This window comes from Marmota marmota, unplaced genomic scaffold (assembly GCF_001458135.2).
Source record: "Marmota marmota marmota unplaced genomic scaffold, marMar, whole genome shotgun sequence".
Taxonomy (NCBI): Eukaryota; Metazoa; Chordata; class Mammalia; order Rodentia; family Sciuridae; genus Marmota; species Marmota marmota.
The window spans coordinates 6376654-6392477 of NW_025999863.1; the positions used below are offsets into that span (position 1 = coordinate 6376654).

The window sequence follows — 15824 nt, forward strand, 5'->3', positions numbered from 1 at the left end:
GTGGCTGTCAGTTGGTAATATATACTTAGAAGTAAGACACTGGGTGATAAGGCAATGGTATATTCAACTTTTTAAGGAATCATCAAACTGCTGTTTTGTTGTAGCTGGTGTGTTTCACATCTAATGTGTGAAGGTTCTGGTGTCTTTACATCATTGCCAAAACTTGTCATCTTCAATTTGATCTAAACTAAAGCTTCCTATTGGCTGTGAAGTGGTATCACTTCATGCTTTGGATTTGGGTTTCCTTATGACTAATTGAGCATCTTTTCAGGTGCTTGTTGTCAGTTAATAAATCTTTTGTGGGTAAATGTCGTATCGAGCCTGTGCTCACTTACTAATTTTGTAGATTATGTCATCGTCAGCGTGTCCAGATGGGGTCCAGGTCCTTGGTGTCCCAAACAAAGAACTGAGCAAAATACACACAGGTAACAGGCAAAGTACAGATTTATTGAAGACAAAGGTGGAGGTAGCACTCTGTTAGGTAGAGTACAGTGGCCTGAGAAGAGAGAGAGGCCAGAGGCCCTGATGTCTGGAAATTAGTGTCTCATGCACTGAGCTGTGAGGTGTTCTCTTCCTATATGGACCTGGTTGAAGACCTTACCCCATTTGCTCCCAATGGTTACCTATGGACCTGATTAGAACATTGTCCAATTTCCCCCCATTGGTCATTTTAAAGTACTTGCAAGGCATTTTATTTTCCACCAAATGATCTTCTTCTGCCTCCTTTCCTTGCTTTCCGGAATTCAGAACCTTTTCCAATAAGTCAGATATACCCATTCCTCAAAGGTAGTACTTTCTGGAAAGTTTCCCTCTCTTCTCCACTCCCTCCCAAGAATTCCAGGTCCTTATTAGATTTCCTGTTTCAATTAGTTTATTAGTAACTGCTCACCCAAGATCCATTATGCATGGGGCATTGTCCCTTTTGTGCTTGATGTGATTGGGTGTTTCTTCTGTAATCTACCTGTGCTTGCTGTCAGATGTGAGTTAATTACATCATTGAATAGTTTATATTTTGGTTTTGCCATTGTCATTATCTGTTCACTTTAGTGGCCACTATATATATAATCATATAATCATTTCTATTTTTTGGTATTCAGGCCAATTCAGTGCTCTGGAGAATACTGAATGATTGGAGTTGGAGTATGTACTCTTGCCATGTTTATGAGCTGACCACAAATATCTATAATATTGTATTGAAGCATTTTCTTTTTAATTAGGGTTTTCCAACAATCATTTTTTATTGAGTTAAGAAGTTATTGTGGTTTCCTCATGTCTGAGGATACTTTGGCCTGGCTGCTAAAAATAGCATTAGCTGCTAAATCTTCTGAAGGACATTTTTCTACTGTGATTTTTGTTATGATTTCTCTTCATTGTCCTACTTCTTTTTTGTGTTTAATTGACATGCTGGTCTTAGTCTTTGTTACACATCCAAGGTTAGCATTTGTGGAACATCTACTAGGTGATAGGGACTCTGTCAATCCCTGTAAAGAAATTTGAGAGAAAACTGTCACAAACTCAGGTCTACAAATAAGTGTAACTTTGCCAGTGTGAGAACAACATCAAGGAAGACCCCAGGATCTGTTCTGTGGACCTCACACACTCGTCCCTGCTGACCCTCACCCTCACTCTGCCCCTGCTGAGCTCTCCATCATAATGGCCTCTCTTAACCCCTCCGGATGTCAACTCTCCACCTGAAAGGACAGCCCCACCTTCTCTTCTCTCAGCCCAGGATGTCTCTTCCTTCCTTTCTTCCTCTAATTAACCATGACCCCTCCTGCCTCTCAGCCCAGCATCCCTATTTCAGAGAAGACTCTCCTCCCAACCTTTGACAGACTACATTGGTTTAAATTTACTTTTTATGTCTTGAATTAATTCACATAGCCAGACTTTAATAACACTGTAAATCTTTATTTTTAAAACATTTTTTTAGTTGTAGATGGACATAATATCTTTATTTATTTTTATGTGGTGCTGAGGATGTAACCCAGTACCTCACACATGCAAGGTGGGCACTGTACCACTGAGCTACAGCCTCAGCCCCTGTAAATCTTTATTTTTAAGCCATCAATTTATCTTTTAATTTTTCCAGGATGATTGATTTATATAATGCTTAAATATTTGTAATCAAATCAATCAATTTTATATTTTGGCCATTATCTCTGGTGATATTAATACAAAACATCTCCACTCAAAAACATGGACACATGAGCACACACACACATCCTTATATTCAATTTTTTTTCTTTTTTCTGGTACTGGGGTTTGACTCAAGGGGTGCTCTACCACTGAGCTACATCTCCAGCCCTTTTATGTATTGAAAGAGGGTCACTAATTTGCCCAGGTTGGCTTGAATTTGTGCTGCTCCTGCCCCTCCCTTTGAGTAGCTCCTTATAGGCAGGGGCCACCCGCAGCTACAGCTCTGACTGCTGTTGTGGTTGTTAACGGTTGCTTCCTTTCTGAGTGGTGCTGAGAATTGAGTCCAGCATATGGAGCATGTTGGGTGGGTGCTTTGCTGATGAGTTACACCCCTAGCCCACTTGGGAGAAATTTCACCCTACTCCAGCCATGACCTACCCCCCCACTACCTGTGTCTACTTGGAGCAGGTTATGTGCTAGGGACTTTTCCCTATTTTGTAATTTGAAGTATCCACTAAGGTTCAAACCTTCCTTCATCCATCAACTTCCTTAGCCCTTACCAGGTTAAGCTGCTTCTCTGCTGGGTTATGATCAAGAATGGAAAATCCAACACCCCTCCCTTGCCTGGTGCCCAGTGGAAACTCAGTCTGTCCTGGGGACTGAGAAGAATACAATATCAGATAGAGATAGACAACCAAGTGAGGAGAAGACACAGGTATGGAGCCCACAGAACTTGGAACAACTAAAGGATTGGAGATACAGGCTCATTATTTACTATTATGTGACCTGGGAGGGGTCACTGTAGAAGCTGACAGCTAGTAGTAATATTGATCCATGTTATCATAGTCTCTAAGGACTTCCGATATTAGTAGTAGAAGAAGAGAACATGGATATCTACAAAAGTTTTGGGACTCTACTCCAGAGATAGCTCATGCATACAATTCATACCACTCCTTTCTTTTATGTTTTTCAAGACTCGTCTTTTTATTTTGTTTTTTATTGTGGCAAAATATACAGAGCCAAATATACCACCATTGAAACTACTTAGTTGCATTAGTCCATTGGCATTAATTACATTCACGTACTTACGTAATCATGGCCATTGTACATCTCCAAAAATTTTTCATCCTCTGGATTCACAGGTTTGTACACATTTTAAAAGTGAATTTAGAAAGAAAGGACTTTTTTCCCTACCATAACTTGTGAATCTGAAATGATGCCTAAAATCTCCAGAGATTGTGAGCTGGAGAAACATCACAGGAGCTGGTTCTGGGGACTTTGCATACATTCTCAGTCATTCCTTCCTAACTTTTCTCCCTTATACATGGTCCATAAAGGTCCAAGATTTTTTTTTTTAAACAGGTATTCCTGAGATTTCCACCTTGACTTAAGATACATTAGGCATGAGAAAAAGATCCCTAAGATGAAAAAAATAAATAAATGCAAATATAACACCAGCAAAATACAGGACTATGTTTTGGTGACAGTGTCACAAAAGCAGACAAATGAGCTAACATTCACACAGCAGTGCATTATTCACAAGGGTGAAAAGATGTAAATCACTCCAATGTCCATGAATGGATATACAGATAAACTCCTAATATACCAAACTACAATAGACTATTTCAGCCATAGAGAGGAGCAAGTGGATCTTTACCAACAAACCAGCCAAAAGACAGGAGGGGAAAAAAAAAGGAAGGAATAAATGAAGGAGAAAAGGAAGGAAAGAATAAATGGAAATAAGGAACGTTCGTAAAATAACACAAAAAAATCAGAGTTACTGTAGGCATCTTATCAGTAAGAATCATATGAACAAACCCACATTAAAAATTAGATTTCAAATTGCAGGTTGAAAATGGAAGCATTGCTCTAATGAACAGTACGATACCAGAGTCAGTGAGGGCTCTGTGTCAGGTCCAGTATTTTGTCCAACCCAGTCTTCCTTTGGAAAATGTATGAATGAGAGCAAATATCTCAAAGTGTTTTCAAAATTAAATAAGGTCATACAGATAAAGTGACCAGCACAGTCATGATATGATGAGCACTTTGCTTTGATGATTTGTACCTTTTTTGCTCCAGAGAAAGTAAAACAAAATACAAAACAATAAATTAAGTGAAAGAACACGAACATTCTACCAACGATTTTTTAGGAAACCATGCCAACATGTGATAGACTTAAGTCCAGTTGGAAATCTCAGAAGTACCTGTGAGAAACCTTTAAAAACTTGGACCTTTATGGACCATGCATGAGGGGAAAAAGTTAGGAAAGAATTACTGAGTGTGTATGCAAAGCTGTAGATGGTTTAGGGATAGAAGACATCAAGTACATCTCGGGGGAGAAAAAGAACCAAGACCGAAAATCCACAGTATTTGTTTTGGGGGACCCAACGCTCAGCTCTGAGCTGAGTGATCCATCAGGAACAAGATGCTGCTTTTTCTACAAGTCTCCGAAGGGCCCCCTTCATATCTTTGTTCCTCAGACTATAGATGAAGGGGTTCAGCATGGGGGTGACCACAGAGTACATCACTGAGGCAATCATGGTTCTCTGGGAAGAATGGGTCCCAGCAGAACTGAGGTAAACTCCAAGTGCTGTTCCATAGAACAGGGTGACCACACAGAGGTGGGACCCACAGGTGGAAAATGCTTTGTACTTGCCCACAGAAGAGGACATCTTCATTAAGGAGGAGATAATCCGAAAATAAGAGAAGAGGATCCCAGTGACAGGGAACACACCCAGCAGAGCGGTTGCCATGTAAAGAAAGACTTTATTGATGAGGGTGTCAGAGCTGGCCACCCTGAGAAGCTGAGTCACTTCACAGAAGAAATGTGGGATTTCAGTGCCCATGGAGAAGGCCAGTCGATTCAACAGCAGAATATGAATCAAAGAGAACCAGAACATGATGATCCAAGACATCAGAACCAGGAGGACACAGAACCAGGGGTTCATGATGACTGCATAGTTCAGGGGGTGGCAGATGGCCACAAAGCGGTCATAGGCCATTATAGTCAGTAGGAAATTATCCATTCCAATAAAGGTATTAAAAAAATATGCCTGAGTGAGGCACTCTATGTAGGAAATGTCATTTTTGTTCTGTGCCTGGAAGTTCACCTTGGGGACTGCGGTGGAGATGAAGCAGATATCAATGAGGGACAGGTTGGAGAGGAAGAAGTACATGGGGGTGTGGAGGCGGGAGTCAGAGCAGATGGCCAGGATGATGAGCAGGTTCCCAAGCACTGCGACCAGGTACATGGACAGGAACAGTCCAAAGAGAATGGGCTGCAGGTCTGGATCCTCTGAGAGGCCCAGGAGGAGGAATTGGGATAGGACTGTATGGTTTTTTGCTTCCATAAATCCAGTGTGTCTTCTGGAGAAAGAGAAAAGGAAGTTCAATGAACAGTCAACTGAAACCTCAGTTAGCTCTCACTTTATAATATCATCCTAGGGTGGCTGGCCTTCATTCTTTATTTATTTCTGCCAGTGATTGTGATTTATTTAGTCAAGTGGCACTCATTTCTCTTTCAAAGCATATAATCATTCAGCTTTTTTTTTTTCTTTCTTTCTTTCTTTTTTTTTGGTACTGGGGATAGAACGCAGGGGCACTCCACAACTGATCAACATCCCCAGCCCTTTTTAAAATTTTTTTTATTATTTTGAAATAGGGTATCCCTAAGTTGCTCATGGCCTTGCTAAATTGCTAAGACTGTGGTCATTGCTATTTCTTTATTTGGTGCTGAGTAGGAGTCTGAGTAAATGAGAGTTGTCATTATTATTACTAGTGTTATTTAAGAACTCCTTTAACATGTTTTGAACATATAAATATCTCAATGTGATGTGATTTAAACATGGGATTGATTCCTGAGTCCAGAGTTTGTAGAATAGAGATTTTCCCCTCACTGTACTATCTTTGTGACCTTGAAGGTGCTATTTAAGGTCACAGTACCATTCTCCACAGCAGGAGCAGTGAACATTCACTGCATGGGAGGATTGAAATGTGAAATTAAATGAGATGATGTGATTTTCTACTGTGACCCCAGTGATACACCCAGGGTACTTAATCCATGTGGTCTTCTATTCTGGGTAGGACAGCCTACTCAGAAGCCTGGATGTTGAACTGAGAGAGGAAGACTGGTCACTGTTAATAAGAGGATTTAGGAACAAAAACCAATTTCAGAGGAGAGAGAAGGATCTATGTTGGTTCTGTCAGTTGGTGAGCTTGGTGCAGGAGGGGCTGTGAGGAGCCATGTGAGGAAGACAGGGTGATGGCAAGGAGGGACAGAGTGTGTGGGGCCCACAGTGGGGCTTCCTGTGCTCATCCTTCTTGACCTCACACCAATGAACTCATGTTGATTGGTGAGTTTGAGACTGTGATAGTTTTGTCTCATCATTTGTCTCTCCAGTGACTTATTCAGTGGTTGTCACATCGCAGGTGTTGAACAAATGCAATCTTGGGAGTACAATAAATATGGAGAGCAGAATGTTTTCTATAACACAAAAGAGAAATTGTCCAACTAATCATCTGCCTGAATATGGGTATAAAATTGGAGAGTAATGGTAAAGTTAAAGAATATGCATCTAAATATATTTTTCCAGGTTTTTAAACTAGCTCTTTTTTAAGTTAATATGTGCATTACAGGAAAAATAAAAACACAAGCCAAAGAAAAAAGTCATCCAGTCACAAGCAGCTTACTTGGATCTGTCCCTTTAGGTCGTGCACATACATACTCAATATCAAATTTTGTATGATTGAGATCATAGTGTATCATGTTTTTCCACACATCTTGAATTCAAAATCCCCAAGCTACGTGAGTGTTTTTGATAACCAAGAATACACTACACCATCTCAATCTGTTTATCCTTTCTTGAGGACAAAAATTTCACTGAAGACAGAAAAGGCAGCAGGCCCCTAGATGGACATATTGGCAGAGTTAGAACTAAAACAATGCATTTTCTGAATGCTCAATTTCAAATGAGACAGAGCAACAGAATATACCAAGCTTATTTCATTACTAGATTTCTGCTACTAAAATATTAGCAAGAATGGATGTCCCCAGTGACTTAAAGTATTCCTATAGGACAGCCAGAAGATGCACACCCACCAGTGGCTAACATCAAAATGTAAATCATTGCATGCTTCCTGGTGCCCCTCTGCTGTCGGCCTGATGAGCAAGACCTGGCACACAATGCGCAGAGCTAAAATAATTCCACGTCCAAGATGCATCTTTTCTATCAATTATAACAAAAATATATTCACAAATTGGCTAATTCACTAGCTCTAATTTTTATGATTCATTGTCACCTCAGATAGCATAAATGTTGTAAAATAAAGCATGAACTTTGTGCACAATAAACACAAGTACTGTACCAAAAATGCACATACAGATCTATGGTTATAATCTAAACCTGTCTTCCAGATGTGGTGATACTAGCAAAGAGCACTTCCCCTCAACCTTCCTCTTCTCCCTCTTCACCATTTCAATGATTACATTCAGGACTATGCCTAGTTCCAAGAGGTGGATTAAGATACTAGCAAAGAGCACTTCCCCTTACCCTTCCTCTTCTCCCTCTTCACCATTCCAGTGACTACATTCAGGACTATGCCTAGTTCCAAGAAGTGGATTAACAAAGGTCATTCCCAGAAGACAGTTCTTCCTAAAATCTAAGAAAAAGATATTTATATAGGGATTATTTTGCTACTTCTAACAAATTTTGGACATCAGGATTTATTCTTTAATGCCTAGCAATATTAACCAAAATGCACATGGAACAATGGCTAGATGACCTGAACTAATCTAAGGGGCACAGGATGCTTCTCTATGCATACTTTCTCCTTCCCCCACCCACCACCTAGAGAACTTCAGCATACTCTCCAAGACATCAAGTTCAACGATTCCATTTCCCCTAAATGGCAAGCATGCCTATGTAGTAACGAAAAATACTTAAAGGAAATTACTTTAGCCTTCTACTTTTACCATGTGTCGTTCACTTTTAACATCTAGAAACACTGGATGTTTCCAACAAGGACTTAAAATTTCAACTAAAAGTACAGTATCACTGAATAAACTGCAAAACTTACTAAATGAAGGCTATACTTTGAAGCCAACCCCTCCTCCCGCCCTTTTTAAAGGTAGAATTGGATAGTGTCTTCTAAACAGGAACATTCTGGCCTAGAATCCTTCCTCTTCTAGTGTCTTATTGACCCAGGGGTCAAATCTATTTTAAAACAAAAATACAGAATGAACAAGCAATCCTAATTCTGGCAATGGAATTCAGTTTAAGAACATAATTGTTAATATAATTAATCGCTGAACTAGGTCTTTGAAGTGAAATCATAACAGAACACAATGAGTAAAATTCATTTCAGAAAATTTAACAGTCATTACTATGAGTAGCAGCCAGGGCTGAGACTGTTGGTAAAGGAAGAAACCAAGAATAATTCCTTCACCCAGTAAAGAATGGTTATTGTCAAACCACATCCACCAAGACAGGCTACATTATAACACTAAGGCATCTGAAAATTCATGAACAGGGCAAGACATTCTCTTCCAACTTCTACCACCTGATAATTCCCTGAACACTTAATAATGTTGATGATCAGAGAAAAGGAAATTGGACTGACTGTTGAGTGTCAGAAAATATCACATGGGGGATCTTAAGGTGAAACCATGGCTATCGCATCACAGAACTAATAAGAGCTCTCAGTAAGTCAAAGATGCCAGTAATAAAGGTTAGGGAAAACTAAGTCAAATTTAGAGAAAAACAGATAATCCCCCAGGCAATTTAGATCTTCAGTGAATCATTAACACATAAATACCTGGATGCAGGAAATCTGTCAGCAGCCTGCAATTTATAGACAAGAGTGCAGAAGAGCAGGAGAGTCTCCAGAAAAAAAACTTTCAGGAGAAAAGTTCTAGATTCCCAAGATCAGTAGATAGGGAAACGGAGAAACAGATGGAGGAGAGAGGTCTCCATGGAAACTGAAAAGTGCCTTCAAAGCACAAGGACTTCACAGACTACAGAAATTTGATATAGTCTTATTCTCATTTCAGAGATAAAACATGATACCCACATTATCTGCATTTTCATCTCACTGTTCCAGCCTGAGTGGAGCACACCAACTCTCTCCAGTCATGTTGCTGCAGTTTTCTCTTCCCAATGTCAGTCCGCAGGAAGCACCCTGGGCTGTCGCTGAGGCTGAGATCAAAGAAGTGCAGGTGGGAACCCCAGGAGCATTATTAAATTTTCTGCCGTCTTGGAATACAAATTCTCAGTGCTCCTCATTAAATAAATTGTTCTATTTTCTTTCTATTCTCCACACAATTCAGCTCTTTTGGGGTACAAAGAAAATGGTGGAGTGGAAAAGTCTCAGCCAGTTTTTTATTTTTGGAGTCGGTGGCAGGGGAACATATTTCCTTCAAGAGAAATATACCATTTTTTAAAACTTTGGTTTGATTTATAAATCATAAGCTGTCCCCTATGGAAAGGCTAATTTCTTTAAGGAACCAGTCTCAGGAAATAGCTCCTGTCACATGACTCCATTTGACCATCTTTGGGGATGGTAGACATTATTTCACAATGTTATGGAAGAAAAGAAGTCCCTTCTTTTTAGTTTTCTTTACTATTTTTATTATTCAAATTTATTTGTCCATTTATTTGTTTATTTAAGTTGGCATATAAAATTGTATACACACATATTCAATGTGATATTTGGAAATATTTTGTGTCATGCATCAGTTGGATCTAAAACATAACTCTTGCATCATCTTATTAGTCAACGTTGTGAGAATACTTAACATTTTTCAATAATACACTATATCATCACTAATTATAGTCACCATGCTGTGCAATAAATCTCTTGAAATTATTTCTCAAATCTAAATGTGTTTGTGTAATGATGACCAACATTTTCCCAGCACATCCCCAAAGCACCAGCCTGTGATAACTACTGCTCTGCTCTCTCTAAATCAACTTTTTAAGATCCAACAAATGAACGGGATCGTGTGCTATTTGTTTTTTCATGCCTGTTGAGCTTCAGTAAACATAATGTCCTTCAAGGTCGTCAATGACAGGATCTCCTCTTTTTTATGTCATGTGGTATTCACTGTGTTTGTACCATGCAGTCAACCATCCCTGCCTCGTCTCATGCCTCGTCTCAAAATCGCTTTTTCCCTCTAGTAGAGCCTGGCATAAGTCCTGATCTGACGGTGATTCTCGATTGATTGGCAAGATCTAGGGGAAATTACATTACCTCCCATCTCAATTTCCTAATTAGTAACAACAAGCATTGTATCCAAGGTTTTAATTTGTGCGGAAGAAGGTACATAAAGCCCTTCATACAGTGAAACTAGCCTATACCACTTGTTAGCCCACTATGACTAGTGACTTCTCTTTCGTTCTTGCTTCTCTCGGCCCACTTTGAGCGAAGCCTGCGCACAGCTCCTGTCTGGGCATGCGCACCAACACAGCGGCCGCACCCTTTCCTAAGTCAATCATTGGGTGAGGGAAAGGGGGAAACTAGACTCGCTTCCACCGGCTGTGTATAATTATGTGGTTAAAACAGCCTAAGGCACAGGTTAAAAGGAGTAGAAAGCTCCGCGCGTTCTCCTTGCCAGAACTGCAGCACCTTCCAACTCGGGCCTGGCAAAATCTGAGCCTCTCAGGCCCGTCGCGGCTCTACGCTAGAAGGTGAGCCTCGCAGGGGAGGGAGCACACCGCCTAGCTGACTTTTCATTGGCCCAGAGTCACAAAGGCCAGAGGCTTCCCCCCATTCCCCTCGCTGAGTGGTTGAGGCCAAAAATCAACTCCTATGATCATTGGTTGAACCGGCTGTCAGTCGTTTCGCTTCCGGGACGGGAGCTATAAGAGCAGCGTGGTACCCTAATGACGCGAGTTCCCTTAGGCTGGAGGAGACCTGTGACTTCTGAGAGGCCTCCCTGGAGACGAGGTGTATTGGGACAGGGAGGGAGGCTGGCTCTGACAGGGCTGGAACATCCAGGCCTGTGCTAGGACCTAGGTTGGGTGGGAAGGCTCCCCGCTTCCACCATGGGGCGCTGGTCCTAGGTGCTTGCGGAAAAACAGGGAGGCCTGGTCGTGCGAGGAGGGGGCCCAGACTGCCCATTCCTGCCTTTGGCGCTGCATGCCCAGAGCTGCAGCACAAAGCCTCCTTGCTGGCATGGCCATTAAATTATTATTTTTTTAAATAATTCAAATTAAAATAAAGGGGATGAAAGCCCCCAGCTGATCTCCCAGTCCCAAGTAGATATGGCTGGGAGGCCTGAATCCCACTTCTGCACATTCGCCCACGTGGCAACAGCAGAGAGAAGTAAAGTGACTGTTGAGTTCAGAGTTCCTGTGAGGGACCTGGGCAGAGGTCACTCCCACACACTTTTAGAAATACACATTGCTGACAAGACTGGAGTAGTAACCAGGAGAGTGGAGAGAAATACAAACTTTCCAAGATACACATAAAGGAAAACTGAATGTCCACATGTAGAAGATTGAAGCCAGATCCCTACTGCTCACCCTGTACAAAAATCTACTTGAAATGGATCAAAGAAATTAATGTGTGAACTGACAATTTGAAAATATTAGAGGAAAATAGGCAAAACAGTTCAAGATATAGACACAAGCAATGATTTCCAGAATAGGACTCCAGGGGCTCAGGAAATAAAAGGCAGAGTTGAAAAAATCAGATTAGATCAAAATAAAAACCTTTTGCACAGCAAGGAAACATCATGATGATGGTCCTACAGAAAGGACCAAAATCTTTGCTAGCTGATCATCTGACAGAGGGTTAATATACAGAATGTGTATAGAACTTGAAAAACAATACCAAAAGAATAAATAATCCAATTTAAAAAGGGGAAATGATCTGAAAAAATGTTCTCAAGAACAGTGCAAATGGCTAATAAATATACGAAAAAAATGCTCAGCATCTTTCTATGAGAAATGCAAATCAAAATTGGCTTTGAGATTCTATCTCACCCAAGTCAGAATGGGATTTATTAATGCAAAAATGAAAACAAAACCACAAATTTTGGTGAGGATGTGGGGAAACAGGAACCCTCGTAGTCTGTTGATAGGAATGTAAAGTAGTACAACCACTAAATAAAACAGTATGGAGGTTCCTCAGAAGACTACCATGGGATTCCCACTCCTGCATTTTGACCCAAAGAAAAGGAAGTCAGCACACAAAAGAGATACATGCTGTATTAATCAGCTTTTCATCCCTGTGACAAAATACTGACATTAAACAACTTAAAGGAAGATAAATTTATTTCAGATCATGGTTTCAGTCCATGGTTGTTAGTTTCCATTGCTTTGTGCCTACAGTGAGGCAGAACATCAAGACTGAAGGAAGTGGCTGAGGAAAGCTCCTCAGATCAAGGTAGCCAAAACCAGAGCAGGGGAGGGATAAATTCTTCACAGGCTTGTGTCCAGAAACCTACTTCCTCCAGCTAGGTCCCACTTCTAGTAGTCCATTCAGCTATTAATGGACTTACCCACTGATGAAGATGGTAGAGTCTTCATGATGCAATCCCTTCCTAAAAGCCCCACCTCTGACTATTGGTGTGTTCAGGACCAAGCCTTCACTATCCGAGACTTTGGTGAACAAACCAGAATTCCTACATACCCATGTTTATTGTGGCACTATTCATAGGAGCCAACATATGGCATTAATGTAGGTGCCCATTAACAAATGAATGGATTGGAAAACAAACAAACACCCCTGCTCCCCACCAAACCAAGCCTTATATACATAATGGAGTAGTATTTAGCCATGGAGAAGAATGAAATCATGTCATTTGCAGGAAAATGGATGGAACTGGAGAACATCATGTTAAGTGAAGTAAAACAGACCTAGAAAGACAAGAATTTCATGTTTTCTCTCATTTGTGGAAATAAAAATCAAACTAAAACCTTGAAAATAGAAGACTCCTATGATCAACTCCTATGATTATTGGCTGGGAAGGGGAAAAGATGGGAAGACAGTTTAGTTTGGATCTGCCTGGACATGTCAGCTCTGGGCTCAGTACATCTGAACTTTTCCTACTTTAATGAAAATAGACATCTAACTTTCTGAAATAAAACTATTACTGCAATATGATCCCTCTGTTGCATTACTGGACATATATCCAAGTCAATAAGATGAGTGTATTTAAGAGATGCCTACTCCTATGTTCTGCAGCTGAGATAGGGAATCAGCCTTAGTGTCCATCAGCATAAGGTGAAAAAAGAAAACATGTATATACATAAAACCAAATACTACCTGGAAAATGGAAACAAAACTTTTTATTTTTCGTGACAAAGTTTACTTATGATAACTTTATCATAGAAATACGTCATAAGTAAAAATAAATAGAAAGAAATCCTGTCATTGACACAAGATGTATGAATCTGGAGAACATTATATTAATTGAAATACACCAAGCAGAAAAAGATACCACATGATCTCCCTCATTTTGGGAATTTTTAAGAAGTTGATCTTATAGAAAAAGAGCAGATCAGTAGTTACCAGCAGTGAGGGCCATTGGGAGGTGGTGAGCAGAAGTGTTGGTCAAAGAGTGTTCCATGTAAGGGGCCTACTGTGTACCTCAGTGACTAAATTAGTGATCATATATTCCATTGTTGAAAAATTTAGAACTTATATTATGTATCCTCATTAAAAATGATAAGTTCCTCTTATCTGTCAATTTAAATAAATAAGTTGACAAATAACTTTGCAAAGTAAAAAGCTTAAAGAGAACTAAAAAAAAATAGTCTCTTTTTTTCCCATAACATTGTGAATCCAAAATGATTTTGATAATGTCCAAAGATTGTTCAAAGGAGGCACATCACAGGGGATGGATCCTGGGACAGATTCTTTGTAGAAAATAACCATTCATTATGGGATATCTTATGACTTTTAAATCAAATTAAAGCAAAAAAAGATACTTTTTTTCCCCCTTGGAGGAACTAAAACCATTTCTCCCTGCCACTGCTCCTCAGAAAAATCAATGGGACATTTCTACCCTGCTCTCTTCTTTGCACCCCAAGGGAACCAAATTGTTTGGAGAGTAGAAAGAAAATACAACAATTTCTTTAATGAGGAGCTCTGAGAATTCAAACCTGGAAATAGTAGAGAATTTAAATAATGCTCCTGGTGCCCCTCACCTGTGTTTCCCTGGTGCCAGCCTTCCATGAAGGCTCACATGGGCTTCCTCACAACCAGTGTGGGGAAGGGAAAGCTTCTGTGACCACCATTGGAGATTGGCAGAGTGTCCCTGTAATGCAGGAGGAGTAAGCGTACAGAGAGAAAGCAGGTACGGGGCTTCACCTCCAGAACAGGGAGAGCAGGCACATCCTTTTCTTTAGTCTAAGGAGGTTAAGTCCTCCCTAGTGATACTGCCGGTTAGTGGTGACGAGTTCTGCTCCCTCACATGTTAAGTTTGAACATTAGAGAAGCACACCGAGGCAAGCATATAAAGCAGGGTTTATTTAAAAAGGGTTAACAGACACCTCCCAGGAGGGAGAAGGGGGCCATAGCTGGTATTCTGGTATCCCAAGAAGCGAGGGTGTTTTGCTTTTTTATATGTCCTAGGCTTCCTTTATTATCCTGCTCTTTCTCCCTTCCAGCATATGTGACTAGGCCCAGGAAATGCTTGGTGGGATGGCTAAAAGGTGGGAAACAGGTGGGCTGGAGGGCCACTGGAAAAGTGATCCAGGCAGGATGGGGTGTAATTAACAACAACCTGTAGGGAGGGACAATCCCTTAGACAGGTTACCTTAGCAACAGGTTGGAGCAGGGGCAGATTATCTTGATAATGGTGGAGGAAGAGCTCTGAAGGCATTAGCATTTCAGTCTCTCTCCAACTTCCCAGACCCAAATTGGCCTCCTTGATGGATCTGACTCCATTTACCTATGTATACTGACTGCCTCTTTTAGTTCTGGCTTCACTAGAGTGCTGTGAATGCACTTGAGTTTCCATTAAGAACTGTATCTTCCAGTTATTCTTCTGTTTCCTTCTCTCACTATTTGCATTCTAGAGCATCTCTCCTGAAAGTGTTATTTCCTCAGTTTCCAACTCTTCTGCACTCTTTTCTGTAAATTTAGGCTGCTGTCCAACTTCCTGCATCCAATTATTTGCTAACAATTCACCTAATGTCTACTATGTACAAGATACTGCCTATTTTGTTTCAAGCTTATTGGATTCTTTTTGGTATGCTTAATTATTTTATTGGTATATCTGACTTACCAAGTACATAATAGGTGTATTTGGTATATCTATATTGTAGTTTTCATTTTAACTTAAGATACACAAAATATCTACCATCAATATAGTTTTATTTGATATTCAACACTCAGTCTTACTTCCTTTTCTTTTATACAAATCTCTTCAGTTTTTGGAAAGTATTGAATGATTGAAATTGCAGGAGACTTCCTTGGCATGTTCATGATTTTGACATAATACTGCAGTGTTTAATGTAGCATCTCCTCTTGGATGTGGTTTGAAGCAACCATTCTTTATTGGGCTTGAGAACTGTCCTTTTTATCTTCCTTTACAGAGAATCTCAGGCCTTAAGTGTTGGCTGCCACCCCAACTAATGGCTGTTAAGTTTCCTCAAATCCTTTTCATATATTGTGCTTTTGGTTATAATTTCACATCACTAACTTAATTTTTTTGTAATGAGTAATGTTGGCAAACTTAC

The 15824-nt window shown here is 40.2% G+C and overlaps 1 protein-coding gene across 1 annotated transcript; it reads right to left on the reverse strand.

The window, feature by feature from the left end:
• Nucleotides 1-3252: 3252 nt before the first annotated feature.
• Nucleotides 3253-5486, reverse strand: LOC107157516 (olfactory receptor 7D4-like). The gene has a single exon (XM_015503884.2). It carries the CDS (start codon nucleotides 5484-5486, stop codon nucleotides 4551-4553), a length of 936 nt encoding a protein of 311 aa, XP_015359370.1. The 3' UTR covers nucleotides 3253-4550.
• Between the last annotated feature and the right edge of the window lie 10338 nt (nucleotides 5487-15824).